Source organism: Lutjanus erythropterus, chromosome 17 (genome assembly GCF_056507025.1).
Source record: "Lutjanus erythropterus isolate fLutEry1 chromosome 17, fLutEry1.hap2, whole genome shotgun sequence".
Lineage (NCBI taxonomy): Eukaryota > Metazoa > Chordata > Actinopteri > Lutjaniformes > Lutjanidae > Lutjanus > Lutjanus erythropterus.
Window position 1 is genome coordinate 16931540 of NC_139333.1, and position 18833 is coordinate 16950372.

Here is an 18833-nt window from a genome sequence, read left to right on the forward strand (position 1 = left end):
TCACCAATTCTAATCAATACACAAGAGTGCCATCTGTTGGTTATGACGCTGTATTGCTGTATGTTTATCATGAAACACACTAATTAGCATTCAGTAAGCAGATTAATAATTCCTCTAAAATTTTAATTATCATTTACACGCAGCAGGTCTAATTTAAATAAACAGAGAATGTCAGTTTTTGTGTCGTATTTGCTCATCTGTTGTTAACTGAAATGAAATATATACAGATGATTGAGAGAAGATAAAAGGGGGTTTTAAGTTAAACTACATCAGTTGTGTGCTTCAATAAAATGATAACAAGTAAATCCATCAAGTCTCGTGTGTGCAGAATAACTGATTTCTGTGGCGGTGCCGCACTCACCCTGGCATTTGCCGCCATTGGTTGGATCTCCATGGTAACCAGGCATGCAGGTCTGGCAGTGGGGACCGGTGGTGAGGTTACGGCACTGTTCGCACACGCTGCCGTTCACACACGTGCTGTGGCCATTACACTGACACGCTGCAAGAGAAACAGAGAGAGGTTATGGATACATGCAACCACAGGGGCAGAGTCAATTTCTCTGCTTTCTTTTTATACCTTTGAGCTGGAAATTTAGAAAATAAGTGAATATGAACTCTCAGATCTGGACACACTGTGCAACTCACAGCTACCAGAGGCACTGTGTCATTCGATGTGTGTTATACAAGGAGGTAAAGCACATGGCAACACAATTTCTTCTATTACGCTCGTCTGGAAGTCACATAGGAGTCTGTTTTACAGTCATTTATGAAAAGTTTGTGTCACACAATTATTTTAATCATCTTCCATGTTGCTAATAAAAAACAAAGATTTGACACTAGCCCAACAAAACTTACACCTATGGTTGTTGTTATTACTTCCTAGAAAAGCAACAAGCCCATTAGAGCTGTCAGTAGCTTGTGTCTGCCATGTCAAATTAATTATTATTTAATCACACTTGCTTTTTAAAACACATTTAACGGCTGCTAATTTTAATGAACCTACAGTACATCTAAGTGTCTTATTGGAAATACAAATTAGATGTTTGATGGAAACAAAAATAAAAATAACTTGTTTATTTCACAGCACATACGTTGACCTTGCTTGTGTTAATTTTAAATTTTGGATTGTTAGAATTAATTACACCTTTACATCAGAAATTTGCATGATGGCAGGACAGTAACTATAAATTAGTGCTTTGAAAATGAAGTTTAAAAATGCATTCCTACCCTCGTCATTGCTTTTTGTATCTTTTACAGTTTATTCTCAACAGTTTACAGGATCCTGTGCCTGTGTGTGTGTGTGCATGACATTAAAGAGTTTATAATGTAAAATATCCACAAGATCAGTAACAGTATTACTGATCATCAGACTCACATGTTTAAATCCAATATCAGGCAAAATATCATCAATTTCTTTACACCAAAGTTTCTTATAGTTATACTAAAACTGGACTAAAAACTAAAACTAGGTGTGAAAAGCATTTTAGTTACCAAATTAATGAAAAAAATGGTTTTCAGAAAAAAGCAATACTAACTGAAACAATAGTGTACTAATGAAAAACACAGAACTGTAATAACTCTGCTTTAGACATCTCAAGCTTTTTAAACATTATTGATACAGCTGAGCCACTGAGCACACCCTACACTCTCAAATTACAACTACTGTAGGGTCCAGTCTATTATCATCTTACATGACGTGGTTGTATGGGCTGAGGCTTGGTGAAAGCATTAAATGGCACAGCAGCATAAGGTTGCATAGAGTCAGCAGGGAGGGATTAGTTGCATAGGGAAGCTGTAACAGGAGTCCTTGATAAGAGCATCTTTTTAAACATAAGACAATGTGATAGTCGATAGGTAATAACAAGAAGATCTCTTGAAAAGATACACTTATGACGGACAATCTGTAATTTCAGTAAGCTGGACAGGAAGTGGATCTCTTACCGGGGCAGTGGATGAAGGCCCACTCGTAGCCTTTGTCTTTGGGGCAGCTGCCCGGCTCCAGGCTCATGTCCTGCGACTGGCCCTGCTGGCCCTGCTTCGCCGGTCTCTTCATTGGCCCTCGGTAAGAGCCCTCCATGCACAGGCCCTTCCCCGTGCTGCTGGGGTCTCCACACCAGCCGCACTCAGGCTGCTCCAGGCATTGGGAACACGTCCGCAGGCCTGAACAGTTCTGGGCTAAAAAGGGGAGAAGAATATTGGAAAGTTTCCATTGCTGTTGCACTACTTTGCTGCAGCTCAAAGTGATTTAAACTCAAACTCCAACTTAACTACTTTGTTTACATTCCTTCGTTAGCCACATTTGTCCATGTCTTTTCATTTTAACACTTATTTGCCAGGGCTGTCACCTTGAAACAAACAGCAGCATGCAAAATGTAAGCAACTGCAAAGTACTAAAACATCAAGGCCCAAAGCTGTAGAAAACACTCCTGAAGGATCAATGATCTGAATAGTCTGTTGATTATTTTCGTGACTAACTTATAAGTTGTTTGGTCCACAAAATGTCAGAGAAATATGACAAGTGTCCATGTTTCAAGGTAACATCCTCAAATGTCTTGTTTTGTCCATAACCCAGAAATATACAGTTTACTGTCAAAGTCAGTCATCAAAATAGTTGGTGATAAATTTCATAGTTATATAACTAAACAATTAATCGGTACAGCTCTACTTTGCTACAAACAATCATTTTCATTGTGGATTAATCAGTTGATTACATTATTGATTCACTGATTAGTTGTTGTGGTCTATAAAATCTCAGAAAAAGGACAAAAATGTTGATCAGTGCCTCAAGATGACATCCTCAAATGTCTTGTTTTGTCCATAACCCTAAGACATTCAGTTTGCTGTCATAGAGGAGCAAAGAAACCAGAAAAAAAATCACATTACATAAGCTGGAATCAGAGGATTGTAAATTTACTGTCATGATCAATCATTTATAAAAATAGTTGGCAATTAATTTAACAGCTGACAGCTAAACAATTAATTGTCATTGCATTTGAAAATGCAAATGATTTTTAACACAAACTAACTTAATTACTTTGTTTATATTCCTTTGTTAGCCACGTGTCCATGTCTTTTCATTTTAATATTTATTTACCAGAACTGTCACCTTGAAACAAACAGCAGCATGCAAAATGTAGGCAACCACACAGCACTAAGATAACAAGGCCCAGTGCTTCAGCAAACAAAAATCCTGAAGGGTGAAGGTATTTCTTAGCCTTTAGACCCGAAGATTAAGGAACATTAATGTGCTTTGCGCTGGGGCAACAGATTTGAGAGCAGATAAGAAGAAGTGTTGAGCATTAAACAGGTGATTGAGAGGCTAAAAACCTGTAGAATGAATCAGAAAATGAAGCAAAAAGTTTGTGATTTGAGCAAAGTCCAATGAAAGAGCTTAAATGTGATGTGTGAAGTGACACCTTGTTCTAAACTCAGAAACCCATGGGAGCGATGCCGTTTTGTCAGCTGGGGGACGAACTTTCAGGCCACTAAATTGCTTGACAAGTTTCAGTGTTGCCACTTGCCTGGCAGGCAGACACTTGTGAGGGGGGGAGAAATGCCACTACTATTTTAAGGAGACAAACATTGAGTGCTTTTACCTCAGTTTATGTCAAACAAATCTCCAGCTATTCTGCTAATGGATGTGAAACCATGACAACGCAAGGGCAATCAGTACAAAGTAAGGCCATTTAAGTTTGTTTTGACGACAGGACGCAAGTGGCAGATTTCTCAGGAACATCACATTCTGAGAAAAGAAGCAGCTGGATGAGGACTTTTGTCTTGCCGCAACACAAAAGCATGTCGAAATACAAAAATCAGCCATAAAGACAAAATTCACACGTTTTGTGTTGGATTTTGACAGATAAATCGATATGTGTGACTGCATCTGCACAGAAAACAAGTCTCGCCTCATCCAGCCGAGCGAATATAACCTCTATTGCACTAATCAGATTTTATACTATCAGTTTATTGTACATCCACTTTACCGTTCAAAGTCTCCTGTGCCTACATTTACTTAAATCTGTGTCTGCAGGGTGAGTCGCTACTTACAAAGTGTTCTTGCTGGATTTCAGAGGCTACAAAGATGATTGATCAAAATGACAACCTCACCGCTTCAGTATCTGAGAGCAATGTGAGCAAAATCAGATTTTCTGTGTCTTGACATGTCTTTTAGTGCTCCCTGCAATCAGTAGATGACAGATGTTGCTTTAAAGCAACAAGGATGGGGTGTGCGGACTTGTAGATGCATATACAAACATAACATCACTTCAAATGCAGTTTTACTGCTTTTACTCTCTCTCTTCATTCTCCTGTCAACTTAAAAGGTGCAGCAAGTGATTCTGGAGAAAGACAGCTGACTGTTGAGTTTCATTCCCAGATCACCAAATTACCAACGCTTTGGACTGGTGACTCAATGATGGTTGACAAACCTCAACAATCAACTATCTTACGAACTGACTAGACGGGTCCAAAAGTCTAGTTTTCTCTCAGATCACTTGAATTGTATTATATTTAAAGATCACTATGAAACTTTTGTCCAATGACAGCAGAAATAAGCAGCCTATCCCTGCTTTAAAGGGTAATTCCACTATTTTTAAACCTAGCCTAGACCCTTTACTTTGCATATTTTGGGGTCTAAATGAATATAAGGTAGAAAATGTTTTGGAAAAGGTTGAGTAGATCACCTCAGACTGTCACACTGCATTCACTGAAAGTGTTTTTGCTGCTTAAAGGCTTAGATTGTAAACAGAAACTGTTTTCATACAGAGACAGCAAATATATCTGCAGCTGTCGGTTGATGGGCTGACAGAGACCGGCTGGAAGTTTTTTTTAACATATCATCCAAACCTAGTTTGTTCGTTCATGTTATTGTGTGACTTTGCTGTCTTAAACACATTTGTTCAGATCCAGAGGCACATAATTGTCTTTTGTTTGTCAATTAGGCCTTCACATATTTAAAAAGAAAATAGGGCCAAAGTTTAAAAAGAATTACCCTTTAAGAAATGGTGTATCTAGTTAATGAAGTATACTTGTGAATAATGTGTTGGCAGAGATATTGAATGATTATTTTTCAGTACTTGCTAATGGCTTCATTTGCCATAAAAATACCATAAAAACAACAACTTATTGACTAATAACAAGCAGCTACCCTCATTTCACAGCCATCTCTTGTCTAGGGGTTGGAACTAATGATCATAATCAGTTCATCTGCAGATTATTCTCTCAATTTCTTTTTTTAATAAAATGACAGAAAATTATACATCCCCAGAGCGTACATATACATGTAGCTTATTCTGTTTTTTTTAAATAATATTTAATTTTGGCTTGAAGAATGACAAAATTGACTAACTAACTCTACACCTGATCACCTACAGCACAACAGCAAGAAGTAAGACAGTGACACAGGGAGCATACAGGCCGGTCCTAATATGAAAACTCAAATTAAGGACCAAGGAAAATGCTAAGAGGAAAAAAGGAAAGACAGCTCGACCTTGCATGTTTAAATTCTGTCTGAATTAAATGTAGCTTCAGTCTGACCCATCTTGACGAAACAGACAGAAAATCAAAATCAGATTTATCTGCATCTTGACACGTCTTTTTATGCACCCTGCAATCATCAGATGACACACGTTCCTTTAAATCCTGTCAAAACATGACGAGTACAAATCGCTAGAACTGCTGTCAAAGGCCATAAATAAGGAGTTCGTCCCCATAACGAAGCAACAAACAACCAACTATTAACAACTCGCAGTAATAACTACTTGTCCAACCTCAGATCTGCAAAATGAGATAATTCTCTACTGAGAGCAACAAATACAACACAATCTGCCCTTTCAAAGTCCCCCTGCAGGCAATGATACTCCTGAATATTTTATCCTAGTGGGTCCATGGTTTTAAGAGCATTTATGCAGTGTACTCAGCATAAAGCACGCTCCTCTCTGCACTGAAAATGAGAAGGAAAGAAGTAAAGTAGGTGAGATAATTCAATACTTAAGTGGTGATTGGAACTTTGAGAGTGAATGTGAAGGAGCAGAACAAACAGACAGAGAAGAACACACAGAGAGAATTTATAGGACACCCTTCTCTGTCCTTCACGCCGAAAGGGACAAACTTCTCAAGACAAATACCCACGGTGTACTGAAACGTCTCTGGTGTCAGCTGACACAAATGAATTTGAGACTGTACCCTTCACCTCCCTAAATTTGTTACTCACTAAACTGATCTGAGATGTTTTTTATGATCTGACACAACTATGAGTATAATTCATAAATCAAGCAGCACAACAGCAGCGACCCTGAACGACTTCACAGACCTTCAGGTGAGGCAGCTCTCTGATGCGGATACAGTTTTACCACTGTACGTGTCCAGCAATTCTCTAATTTACCTTTGGACATGATAATAAACAACAATAACAAAAGCAGCAGATGTGTTCCAAGATGTTTTTCCATGCATGAATTTGAGCCTATAACCCCATTTATTCAACCCTGATGGGTAATGCCCCTTTTTGCCACCGTTTTCTTCTTAATACGGAGGGTAAAGCACCTTGTTAACTTATGTAGGTCAAATAGAGGCAACAGTAATAAATTGAGACTGTTTCATTACCAGTTGAACACTCCCTGCAGTAGCTTTAAATACTGTTCTGCTCTTCATGTTTTAATGCCAGTTTCATTCTCCAGGGTAGTACAAAAAGATGACATGAACATACACAACATTGTGAAGTATGTTTTTTACATTTTATACAATCTCTGGCATTTCTAGTATAACAAGTATCAACATTAGGGAGAAGTGATTATGCAATGGAAGCCAGGTTCACCTAACTCTGAGATACTAGGCAGAATAACCACAAGGTGGCACATTTCACAGGAAGCTGGTCATTTAAGATGTATTTAAAGGACCAGTGTGCAGGATTTAGTGGCATCTATTGAGGCAAATATCTCCACTTCCAAGCGTGTAAACTATTGTGACCTTTATTATTATATAGTTTTACATACTTTCATTCTGTTCATTTCTGATGCACCTTAGTAGTTCCAAGTTGCCTGATCTAAAATTCAAGTTATTCTGTTTCTAAACCTACATCAAAACCTACAACAACGTTCACGTTACTATACTATGTGCAGCCATTCCCACTGTGCTCTCGTCTCATTCCCAAAGTTATTTGTAGACGTGTCTGAAACCGTTCCTCAATATGCGACTATCTTTAAACCACTTAAAGCCAGCTAATGGTAGAGTCCATCTGCAGCACGGTCAGCAGGGAAATCTAGCAGTTGGGGTGAGTATATGCAAGAGTAATTGGCCATTACAGCCCAAAAACCGCTTCTAAAGCCAATCACAGGAAACTAATACCGTTTTCCCACTGACACAAACACCTTCCACTTTAAACTGTTTTCTTCCCTTAACCTCCTTTTTCTCAGTGATGAATATTGACTGCTTACAGAAGTCAATCTGGTGAAGCTTATTGTCCGCTGCCTTAATGCCAGACTATACAAAGAAGCCTCATCTAGATTAAATTCAGTAAAAGACACTTACCCACACAATCTCCAGTCTGCCACTCCAGACACTGGCCATACGGGAAAGAGATGACATAGGCACTGGAGTCCACACAGCGCTGTGCACTGCCACACCACATACACTCCATTGCCTGGCTGGTGCAGTTGGCACAGTTGGTGTGCAACGAGCAAGGCTTCTTACAGGATGGACGGGTACTCTGATTGGGGTTTCCTGGAGAGAAAGAGTCTTTTTCAAATCAGATTGCAATTCCTGTGTAATATTAAGACTTTTCCAAGCAGATAACATTTCATGTAATATATAGCATGCATGCTCTCTGCATCTCTCACCAGGAGCTTTTTCACAGATGAGGCCGTGGGCAGTTGCAGTGCATGGATTGGCTTTAAGTCCTGACACCAGAGGCTCCTCCAGGTAGGCACAGAAACCAGAGTCACTGGGCTCTCCGGGCAGCCAGCGCAGGCTACTGTTGGTGAAGGGGGACATGTCCTCCCAGCCCCAGTACGACACGTTGATTTTCCTCAGGCCCACCCAGGGAGACAGCCGCTGTGGAGACACGGCAAACGGCTTACAAACGCCCGAAAAGCCACTGGGTATTCGAATTTAAGATAAAACTGTTCCTCCCTTTCTGCTCCATCATGCTATTTAAGAAATGAACAGCTACTGCATTTACACCTGGGAACCACGAATGCCATTAAAAGTCGACTGAAAATAATTTCACAGATATGATTACTTATTTGCCTTCAGGATTAAACTTTTAATGTAATGGGGAAAATGATGAGAAATGGCATGTCAAGGTTGTGTTTGGAACAAACAGGCGAGTTTCAAGCCAGCAGACTGACAACTAATGATATCCTCATGAATATAGCAGGCATGACCAAACTAAAATCATCAGTCGGCTTCACAATTTTCTGTCAGCGCGAGCGGGATATGTGGCTGTGGCGAGATGAGAAGGTGAGTGTTTATCCAAAAAGGCATTTCATCATTTCCATTAAAGATGAAGAGGCTTGAATTATGATGCGGTTAGGACTATGAACTAATCAGAATTTATGAGTTACATTTTATGAGCTGTTCTCAGCTGTATTACTGGTAGACTGGACTGAATTTGGAGCCTAGTAGGTCCGAAAATATGAACTTGCGGCCAGTTGGATGCCACAAACTGACACATGCATTTTGATTTCCCTTCAAGGGATAGTTTGGATTATTTGAAGTGGGTGTGTATGACATACTTATTGATAGTCAAGTATATTATCTGCAGTAGATTGTGGCCACCACGCCTCCAGTTAGGAGAAGCTCACCAGGAGGTGCACCAGCATGGAAGCTAAGCAATGTACTGTTGTGGACAGGGTCAGCAAAATTTATTTTAACCAATTAAAAAAGTCCACCTTGGAAAAAAAAAGAAAAAAACAATATTATTTTAAATATACACTATATTTAGAATATTTCCACTGCTTTTCCTTTGCCCTCAGACAGCCTTGTCTGATGAAAACCGCTGTTGTTTAAGCCAAATACTGCTCTCTCCAAACCAACCAAACTTCATAGGTGAAATCAGTAATTTTACTTTGTAGAACACAGCAATTTCACACCAACCATTTCCTCGATCTGTTCATTTGTTTGTGCTTTTGTGTGACTTTGGTGAATCCAAACAATCCTTTTAAAACACTGAAGTCACACAATAACACAAACTAACTAACAGTTTGAGGCAGTGGTAAACCAGCAACTCCTGTTTTCTCTGAAGTAAAATTACTGCTTTGTGGACTTTGGTTGGTTTGGAGAGAGTGATAATTATATAACAGCGGTGTCCTGTCAAAACAACCCCTGTCTGATGGCAAAGTAAAGTGGTGGAAATATTCTAAACATAGCATACACTTAAGCTGATAGATTTCTTTTTGGTGGAGGTTTTTTAGTGGCCTAAAGTAGGTATTGTTACCAACCCTGTCCACAGCGGTACACTGTTTAGCTTCTGTGCTGGTACTCCTCTCTGACTTTCCTAACTGGGGGCATCTGACTGGCATCTATTTTAGGTAACAGACTGACTATGGATAAGTACCTCATATAACACCACATCAAATAATCTGAACTATCCCTTAAATGTGTTCATAGATTTTTGCCTTTTAAGTGCGGATTAAACTATGTACTATAGAAAAGCAAAGGAATTTGAAAGTTATACTCTGACCAAAGTGAGGCTACAAGCAAACAAGGCTCAGCAGTCAGTATCTTGGATACTGTAAGTGCTTCTTCTTGTTCCTACAGACAGTGAGTCATGTGGCCCTGATTTGTTATATAAAGCAGAAAGAAGAAACTGTTACTGTGCTTCAAAGGATAAAACAATTCAAATAAGGCAAAACAAAAGTAAATGAATGGTGATTATCACAGTCTGATTCATCAGGTGCGGTATCTGCACAAACTAAAGCCTGGCAGTGTTGTCTACTTGAAATTGCGACATAATCGAAAAAAAACAAAACAACTGTACAGTTTGTGTCTCTGCCAAGTGGAAAACAATTTGATGAAAAATGGTTGAAAGACACAAATTCCACAAGCTAAAAGGAGGGCCGCAATCAGGCAGAAGACAGAGCAGTACACAAGTGCAAAAATGATCAGGAGAAAAATAAGCTTGACTAACAGGAAACCACTCCCTGCTCTCTTCTGTCAGTGGTATATTCTAATTAATCACCCGGCTTCTGAGGGCACCTATAAATATTTGGTATACAGATCCACAATAATTAATGACCAAAACAATACATAATCTAAACTAAAATGTCACAATTCCAGCAGTTTTGTTTCAGTTACTGATTTTACACTAAAATAAGCACATATATGCAGGTCTTTTAAATGTCAAACTAAATATGTGTGTTTGACTCTATTCTCTCTGCCAGAGGACAAGTTTGACGCTCTGTTTTTTTTTTGTTTTTTTTGATGCACTGGAAAGCCAAGACTCAACTCATGTCTGTGCAGGAGACAAGGGAGAACGAGGTTTTTAAATGTCTTTGTGTATTCAGCTCTCTTTGTGGCTTGAAATGAAATGAAACATGCCGACGTTTTACAGCCGCTTGACTCAAGACAAGCACTTTATCAGTTAAATAAACAGCACTGAGGACATGAGGCAGATATTAAGAGAGTGTTTTGTCCAATGTAAAAGGGGTTATTTATATACTTATGTGTGTTTACCTTGTCTTGTTGTTGTAGCTTCTTCAGCTCCTCAAGCACAAAGTCCACTTGTTTGGAGGTGGTGAGTGAGGCGATGTTTCCATTGAGGTTTTTGCAGTAGTGTTGGGCGTTGTCGTAACTCTCGCGGCTGGAGTTGATCCTCAGGCAGGCCTCCCCCACCTGGCTCCATCCCTCACTGCACTGCTGGGCTGGAGGAGGACGAGAAGATGTGCCAAGACATGTTAGATGTAAGTAAAAAATTATAGATATATTCTCCTCTAGTCTTTATATGTGAAACTAAATTCACTCAACTTATTCTAACTTAGTCCATCAAATTTGTCAGAAAAAGACTAACATTATCACTCATTTGGAGTTGTTTTTCTGGTCATGTGACAGATGTAAGTCCAATATTCACTATATTTTAGCACTGTCTTTGGTCTCCACCAACTCCTGAAGGAAATATGTGGCTCTTTAGCTGCTAAATGCTCCATTATGTTCACCAGCTGGTGTCTCACTGTAACTGTCTGGTGTTCGGCAGGGAGTATACACTGGGTTTCTAGAGCTTTTTTGCTGACAACTGCTACCCGCTGTGGGTGAAAACTAATGCTGCGAGAGTGGTTTGAGAGAATCAAAATAGTAACGTTTAGGCCAGGCTTAATGAGCTGAAACATGCCATAAAGCTCTGTAAAGATGAGAGGAGCAGTATATTCAGGTGATAATTCTCTGTAGGTTAATCACAACAAGCAACCCCTTTCACAATGTCATTTGAAACATAGTTATAAAAATAATTATAGCCACTTTAAATCAGAACATTAAATACTGCTCAACAAGGGGTACCATATTCAAAGAAAAAAGACTGCAAGTAGAGAATATAGTCATGAAAGCAGATTGCAAGAAAGTCTGTTTTCTTCTAAACCACAGGGGAGTAAAGATTTAGGACTTAGCGTGTGTGTGGATGTCACAGATTTAGCGGGAGTGTTATCAGCACTTATTTGCCTTAGAGAGATGCAGTGTTTTTTGGATTGCAAACTGCCTGTTAACAACTGGCACCATATAAAAATATGGTGGGTGCTCATTTAGATGTATGTGAGCAAGTGCATGAGGACACTTTTGTGCGCATTTTGTGCCTGCAAAAATACACACACAAACACAGAGACATATGATTTGCAGCTCACACTGCTGCACCGAGCCCTCGGGCAGCAAGACTCCATGAACTGAAAATTATGGATGAAGTGACAGTACCAATTCTTCAGAATCAGCCACAGTCAACATGTGGGAATAAAGGGGGGGGGGGGGGGGGGTGAAGGTGAGACGCAAAGTAAATATACCACCAGATGTGATAAACAACATTATGATGGCATCTTTAAAGTACATTAAAGTACAGACACTGTGTTTATATCACATGTGCAGTTGCAGTGTACAATATACAAATTCTGATTTTAAAAAACTTGTCAGTATGTGTTTCAGTTCATAAGTCTGCTACACTTACAGCAACCAAGAAAAAACTGTACATTTATCCTTTGTTGTCCTGCAATCTCCACATCCTTGACTGCAACACAGTGAAACTCTGACCCTGTTCTCATGCATGAGTGAGGACTGCAGCCTTCAATAAATTAGCATGTGTACGGTGTGTTTATGTGTAACGAAACGCTTCAGGGTCCAACGTCTATCTCACCGGGCAAAGCGTGGCACTCTGACTGATTCTGGTCCCACTGACAATTGAGATTGAGCGAGCAGCTCTTGCAGTTGGCAAGCTTGCTGCACACCTGCTCGTTCCGCACCGGACACTCAGTGAAGTTCTTCACATTCTGCAGGGAGAGAGGAGAGAACAGAAAAAGACAGGTGGGCAGTTAACACAAGTTTTAACTGTAAAATAGATCCAGCTGAGAAAACTCCTATGACAAAATATCTTCCACCTCTAAAACTCAGACCTGTTTTAACTACAAAGATGGAACTAAAACAGTATTTCACCAGTGTCAAAGCCTCAAAATCCCCTGCACATGAAATCTCATGGATAAAGTGTATGTGTTTCTGTTTGAGCTGAATGAGAGACCAGAAGCGCTCTGACACCCCCTGTTGGACGACTCACAGAGGTGCAGTTGCTGGAGGCAGAGATACACTTCTTGTCATCACACCACTGGCACCCGTTGGTGTTGGCCGTGCAGCTGGCACAGTCGGAGAACCGGTAGCACCGCTCGTCAACTGTGACTGAAAAGATACAGGGAGATGGACAACAGAGGGCAGGAATTAGTGCATGTGTCTGTATAGGGAAATACGACGGTACAAATAGACAGAAAAAAATGTCAGGGAATAGGACAGAAACCAGTTATTTTGAAAAAGTCTGGAAGAGAAAATAGCCTATGAAATATTAATCCTGCATACAAAAGTGAACCACTAGTTACTCTTTGGTATATTAGAAAAGCAAGAATAAACCAGAAATTAAAGCTCTGATAAGCAAAAAGGCTTCAACAACTTTCTCACCAGGTTTAGGGGGGCAGAATGGGGCAGGGTTGAGGCTTCCATTAGCCATGCTGGGTTCCCAGGGGAGGCAGCGGCCTCTGCTCCAGATGCAGCGGACCCCTGGCCCAGCCCTCACACAGCCCTCCTCTGCCAAGAAGGCCTGGCAGCTCGGGGGTCGGTAAACAAGCACATCGTTGAGCAGCACACCGGAGAAGCCCCCAAAGACGTACATGGACCTGGCAAACATAAGGTGAGACAGCAGAGTGTGAACAGTACTGGACAAAATAAAAGTAAATGTTTATAACTTAATTAAAATTTAAAAAAAAAAATCAGTGCAACAAAGTAATAATTACAACACAGTAAAATGTAAAGAGATGTTGGAGCTTCATTTGATAAACAGCCACAAGATAAATGTACTGAAACTTTTACAATTTTAAATCATAGTTGACTAGAATGGTACTTGGAGAGCACAGACCCTTGCCAAAACCAATAGTCCGCTCTGCTAGGATGTGCAAATCTGCAAGAGCAACCACCACATATGTCAGGATATGTTTTCAAAACTAGTAGAAATCTGTCAAAATATGGCTGTGCCCAGCTGAAGCTTCATCATGGCAGCTGACCTATCTCACATTGCTAAAGAAAGCCAAAATCAATTTGCACATCTGCCCCATGATTCGATCTGTTCAACTTAATGGGTTCTTCCTTGGCCCATGCTGACCCCTTTCACAAAGTTTCGTGAAAATCAGGCCAGTAGTTTTTCCTGCAATTCCACTGACAAACACATAAACAGACAAACAAGCCAAACTGAAAACACAACCTCCTTGCCGGAGGTAAATATTGCCTTGGAAACTAATACATCTGGACAAATTACACTCCACTGCTGATACTTCTGCCAGTTATTGGGTTAACTCTGTGCAAGAGCACTGTAATTAAAGTATAAAAATTAAATATTCTGAGGCATGTAAAATGTAAAAAAGGCAAAAAATGGCTTGAGGGTTTTTTTTTAAGCCAGAAAATTATAGTGGATTGTCCTTTTGAGCATCAGGAACACAAACATATCCCTTTGTAGAAAAACTACAATATAGCCATACAAAAGATTGGGGCTTCAAAGCTGATTTCACTGTATCAGTTATCTGTTCAGTGTGTTTTAGTCTTTCAGAGAGACTCACCCATTGCTGACCATTGCAGAGTGACCGAAGCGGTTGACATCCCTGTGCAGGTCTGGTTTAGGAAGGAGCCTCCACTCATCACAAGCTGAGGAAAACATGAGAACATATGTGACAGATGTGAATGTATTTGGTTTGTGTGTACTTAAATATTAATTGAGTTAACTAAGCAGAACATCTAATTTACTTTTTCCCTGTGCACAGTAACATGCACAGTGTTGCTTTTACCAGTATGATACAGCATATTCCTTTTATTTTTGGTTGTGTTGAGAATGAAATGATGATAATTAAAGAGGTAGGAAAGAACCAAAACATGATGTCAAATACTCTTGAAATCTGATTATTTAATTATAGCCCTCAAAAATTTCATTAGGCGCTATTAAAAATCCACACAAGGACAAAAGCACTTGAACATTTTGACAATATGAAACTTTTGACTTCAACTTTTGACTAACAGAACTGTGATGACATAGAGATGGATTGAAAAAGAAAAAAATCAACGAAAACCACAAAAGACGTCACTATTCAACCTGTGGCATGATGTCAAGAATGATACTAATCTTACCGATGTCATAGGCGAGGAAGTCAGCAGAGAAACACTTGGCCCCATTGCTGAGTGATGTATCATTGTGTGTGTTGCCGCCAAAGATGAGCAGGGTGCCGCTGAGGAGCACAGCTGAGTGCAGGTACCGCGGAAAGCCGCTCTCTCTCAGAATGAACCTGCACAGATGGATAACGAGGACAAGTGTGAGAAGAAAACAACACAGACTGTAATATATACAGATATGAAGAAATGAGTATACGTGTGCATGTGTATGTGTTGATTTACCATGTCCTGGTGTTAACGTCATAGCGGTAGAGGTCATCAACAAGGCCGTATTTGTTGGCCGGCAGCGCCTTATAGCCTCCATGAACATACACACTACCACTGGCTGCGTCGTACGTGCTGCTGTGGCCGTAACCTCCCTGAGGAACGGCACCTTTGGTCTCAGGCACCAACCATGTGTTGGACCCTGACAATGGACACATTACATAAAGCATTTAATACAGGAGAAGAGAGGTCCTTCTAAACAAACAAGCTAATTTTTCATTAACAAATGGTGGGAATCAAATCATAGAAACATATTCATCTTTAATCATTTGTAGACAGGTGGCTTCTTTCACCCCGAAAATCTTGAGAATTTTGGCAGAAACCAAAAGCAGATTGGCATGAATGGTTGGCATTGCTTTGTTTGGTGTACTTAATATGATTTCCTGGGATTTGAGATACAATTTTTCAATTGTTAAGTCTCACTGACAGCAGAAAAATAGGTTGCAATGCTTTTTAGACTAGTATTAAAAGAAATGTGAAATTTAATGTTTTTCTGTGACATTTTCAATAAAAACTGTGTCCCAGACACTCTAAAAATTCATTTAATTACATTTAAAAATCACAATAATACTCAGTTTGACTGCTGTGACATTGAATTGAAATTGAGCTCAATGTCCTTCAGATCAAGATAAGCTGATTTTTCTTAACAAATGCTGACAGAAACCAAAAATAGGCTGGCATAAATGACTGGCATTGTTTTGTTTTGTGCGCTTTACATGATTTTCTATGTGTTGATTTAAATTTTTTCTAACTGTTAAGTCTCACTGGCAAAAGAAAAATAGGCCGCAATGCTAGTTTTTCTGGCAGCATTTCAATAAAAAATGGATTCCAAAGCGATCTAGAATATAATCATTGCATTTAAAACCACAACACTCAGTTTGACTACTGTGGCTTTGAATTATTCAAAAATTATCTCAAAAAAACAATTGTGTCAACCTTTTTTTTCTCTCATTAGGTCTGTTTGGTACCTTCAAACAGAGAAAATCATGCTTGCTGATCAAAATGTTGCTCTCCATGAACAAACAGTATAAAATCTAAAATGTCAAGATGTCGGCTGACAAAGCAGTGACTCACTAAGGTTGTACTCCTGAATGTTGCTGACGTAGCTGTAGATGGGAGAGTAGCCAAAGATGACCAGCATAATGGCCTCGCCCCCGTCTAGCAGGACGCAGTGGGCCGAGTGACCTTCTACAGCATAAATCTGAGCCTGGGCCGGCGGGCCAACCACAGGGTTTCTCCTCTGCCACGTCCGACTGGGCACGTTGAACACCCACAGCTCGTCTGTCACATTCCCCCAGCCGGCCTCCAGTTTGCCACCAAACATGTAGATATCATCCTGAAGCAAAGAGGAGATTTGCTTTAGTATGTATAAACAAGCTTGTGGTGAAGCTTATGTATGCTGTAATAAAAAAATTAAGTGTGTCAACACATAAAGATGTAGAATGTGTCTTTTCAAACAAACTTGTGGGTGAAAATCCTTCAGCAACTTGCCACTCAGTTAATAGAGTTTTATTACTTTTATCCAGTAATAATGGATATATGGTTATGAGAAAGAAAACTCATCTCTCAGCTTTGTGTTTGAGGATATATTACAACATGCAGTTATTCAAAAGATGACATTTGTTAATACTAAAAATAAGCAGTTTCCCTTTGAAGGTGCCAGTTGTGGTTTCCTTCTTGTGTGAGCAAACTTTTATTGCTCTTTCACCCCATCTAATTCTTTTAATTCTCCCTCCAGCTAACAGTTGTGGTTTTCTAAATCCCCTCTGCACCGTGAGAGGTTGAGGCGTATCTGTGTGTGTTTACCTGGTAGGCAGCGAGTGAGTGGCCGTATCTTGGCACAGGGCCACTGTTGATGGGAACTGTGTTCCAGATGCCACTCTCCAGGTTGTAGCTGCAGAGCAAAGCAACAGAAAATTACACTTAAAAGGCATAAACTGCAACTTTTTCCTAAAAATAACAATGTATAGACTCATATAAACATAATCCCTCTAAGTCTTGACTTATGACCCAGTAGAAGTGTGTGGTGGTTGCTGTATCTGCAGAGACCCTGCCCCCTGCCTGCATTTCCTTATTTCCTCATAATTTGCTGTGCTCTGGACATTTCTGAGCTCCAGCCTGTTTGTCAGTGGTGTGTAGCCCCCCAGCTGATACAGCATGCAGGTCTTGAAGTTGGGACTCTATAAAACGTAGCAAACAATGGTTACACTGGTTGCTCTGTCTCTTTCCTCTACTGAGAGCTGTAGAAAGAGTGTTACATACATACACGCACAGGCAGAGCAGAATGAAGATTGCGTTACCCCCACCTCTCCCAAAGTCCCTGCTCAGGGTGTAAAACTTGCTTGCGTACCAGCAGCATTTTACGTCAACCAAAATCTGAATCAGATATGACTTTATTGGCCAAATATGTGTACAGATAAAAGAAATGTGACTCTGGTTTTTCGTTGCACTCCATGTACTTGCCCAGTAAGAACAAGGACAATGAAACTGAACAAACAAAGACAAGGAATGATAAAGAATAAAGAATGGTCAGGCCTGTAAAGTACACAAGCATTAAGTTTTAAATAGTAATAAGTTATAAACACCATGGACATCTACATGGACTGACAGAAGCCAGCATGAGACAGATGGACTGGCTTTAGTGTTGTTTTATACTCACACATAAAAGCAATAGATAAAAACAGCTGGTGCTTTTTCATACATCAGCAGACTAATGTACCTAATCTTCGTGGGTCTTTAGACATGGTGGAAACTCAGAAAACAACAGGCTGAAGGAACCTTTTAATTTTTTAAACATAGTTCCTGGGGCTAAAATTTTCAAGTACCAGTACAAGTGGAACCGCAGCTTTATATAATCGAAGCTCTCAAAACATAGCAGTGTCCTTCATCGAGTCACAAAACATTCTTTTGTTAAGCTGGACACGTTAGGAGAAATTGTTTGCAGGCATTCACAATACCACCACCTGGTCATGTCATCACACATCAGCCGTTTAGTCAAAATACTTCTGGAGACAAGCATCAAATTTCCACCTGATGATGAACAAACACTGAGCAGATGGAGAGAACCCGCCCTGGCAACGAGGACGAAGACCGCCAGTTGACTCTTAGCCAGGAAATGAATCAGCACACAAGTCAGTTCTGCATTTTATCTGCAAAATACCTTAAATGCTTAACTGTCAATTTACCTACGTGTATAGAACACCTACACATTCACAGAGCACACCGGTGAATCCTTAACTCACTTGTCAGTTTTGACAGAGAAAGGGTCTCGGTGGGCTGAGTTTTCTCAAGGCACTGGTGTGACAGATATTATTCTGAGGAGTCATGAGTTTTCCCACACTTCCTTCTTTAGTAATCATGAGGCAGGCAGAAATCACGGTCATGGATGAGGTCATGTATTCAAGTTTTACTTAAGTTACATTCAGTCACGTTTACAGACTTCCTCACTCTCTGACGTATCCAACATATCCTGTTTTCTGCTAACAAGGAAATGCAAGGAAATTACTTTAAATAAATAATGGATCTCTCTGGGTCTGACTATGGTTGGAAATATTTGGAATAATGTAAATACACAACTCAAGTTTTTCCAGCACCTTACAGCTGTGGTAAATTACATATTTATATACATGTACTCAAAATGATTATTTTACTTCTTCATTGCACTGAATATGGTGTTCCTCTGCTATAAA

General features: G+C 39.9%; 1 protein-coding gene across 1 annotated transcript in view; it reads right to left on the reverse strand.

Annotated features, from left to right (window-relative positions):
• Positions 1 to 18833, reverse strand: part of atrnl1b (attractin-like 1b) — an 83813-nt gene that overhangs the window by 54659 nt on the left and 10321 nt on the right. The window contains exons 7-19 of the mRNA XM_084740215.1: positions 16951 to 17038; positions 16219 to 16480; positions 15103 to 15286; positions 14839 to 14993; positions 14277 to 14361; positions 13129 to 13343; positions 12737 to 12855; positions 12323 to 12455; positions 10669 to 10856; positions 7833 to 8046; positions 7525 to 7716; positions 1942 to 2175; positions 362 to 499 (exon numbers count right to left, since the gene is read on the reverse strand). Of these exons, the coding sequence (XP_084596341.1) occupies positions 362 to 499; positions 1942 to 2175; positions 7525 to 7716; positions 7833 to 8046; positions 10669 to 10856; positions 12323 to 12455; positions 12737 to 12855; positions 13129 to 13343; positions 14277 to 14361; positions 14839 to 14993; positions 15103 to 15286; positions 16219 to 16480; positions 16951 to 17038 (2207 nt within the window). The remainder of the gene's footprint in view (positions 1 to 361; positions 500 to 1941; positions 2176 to 7524; positions 7717 to 7832; positions 8047 to 10668; positions 10857 to 12322; positions 12456 to 12736; positions 12856 to 13128; positions 13344 to 14276; positions 14362 to 14838; positions 14994 to 15102; positions 15287 to 16218; positions 16481 to 16950; positions 17039 to 18833) is intronic.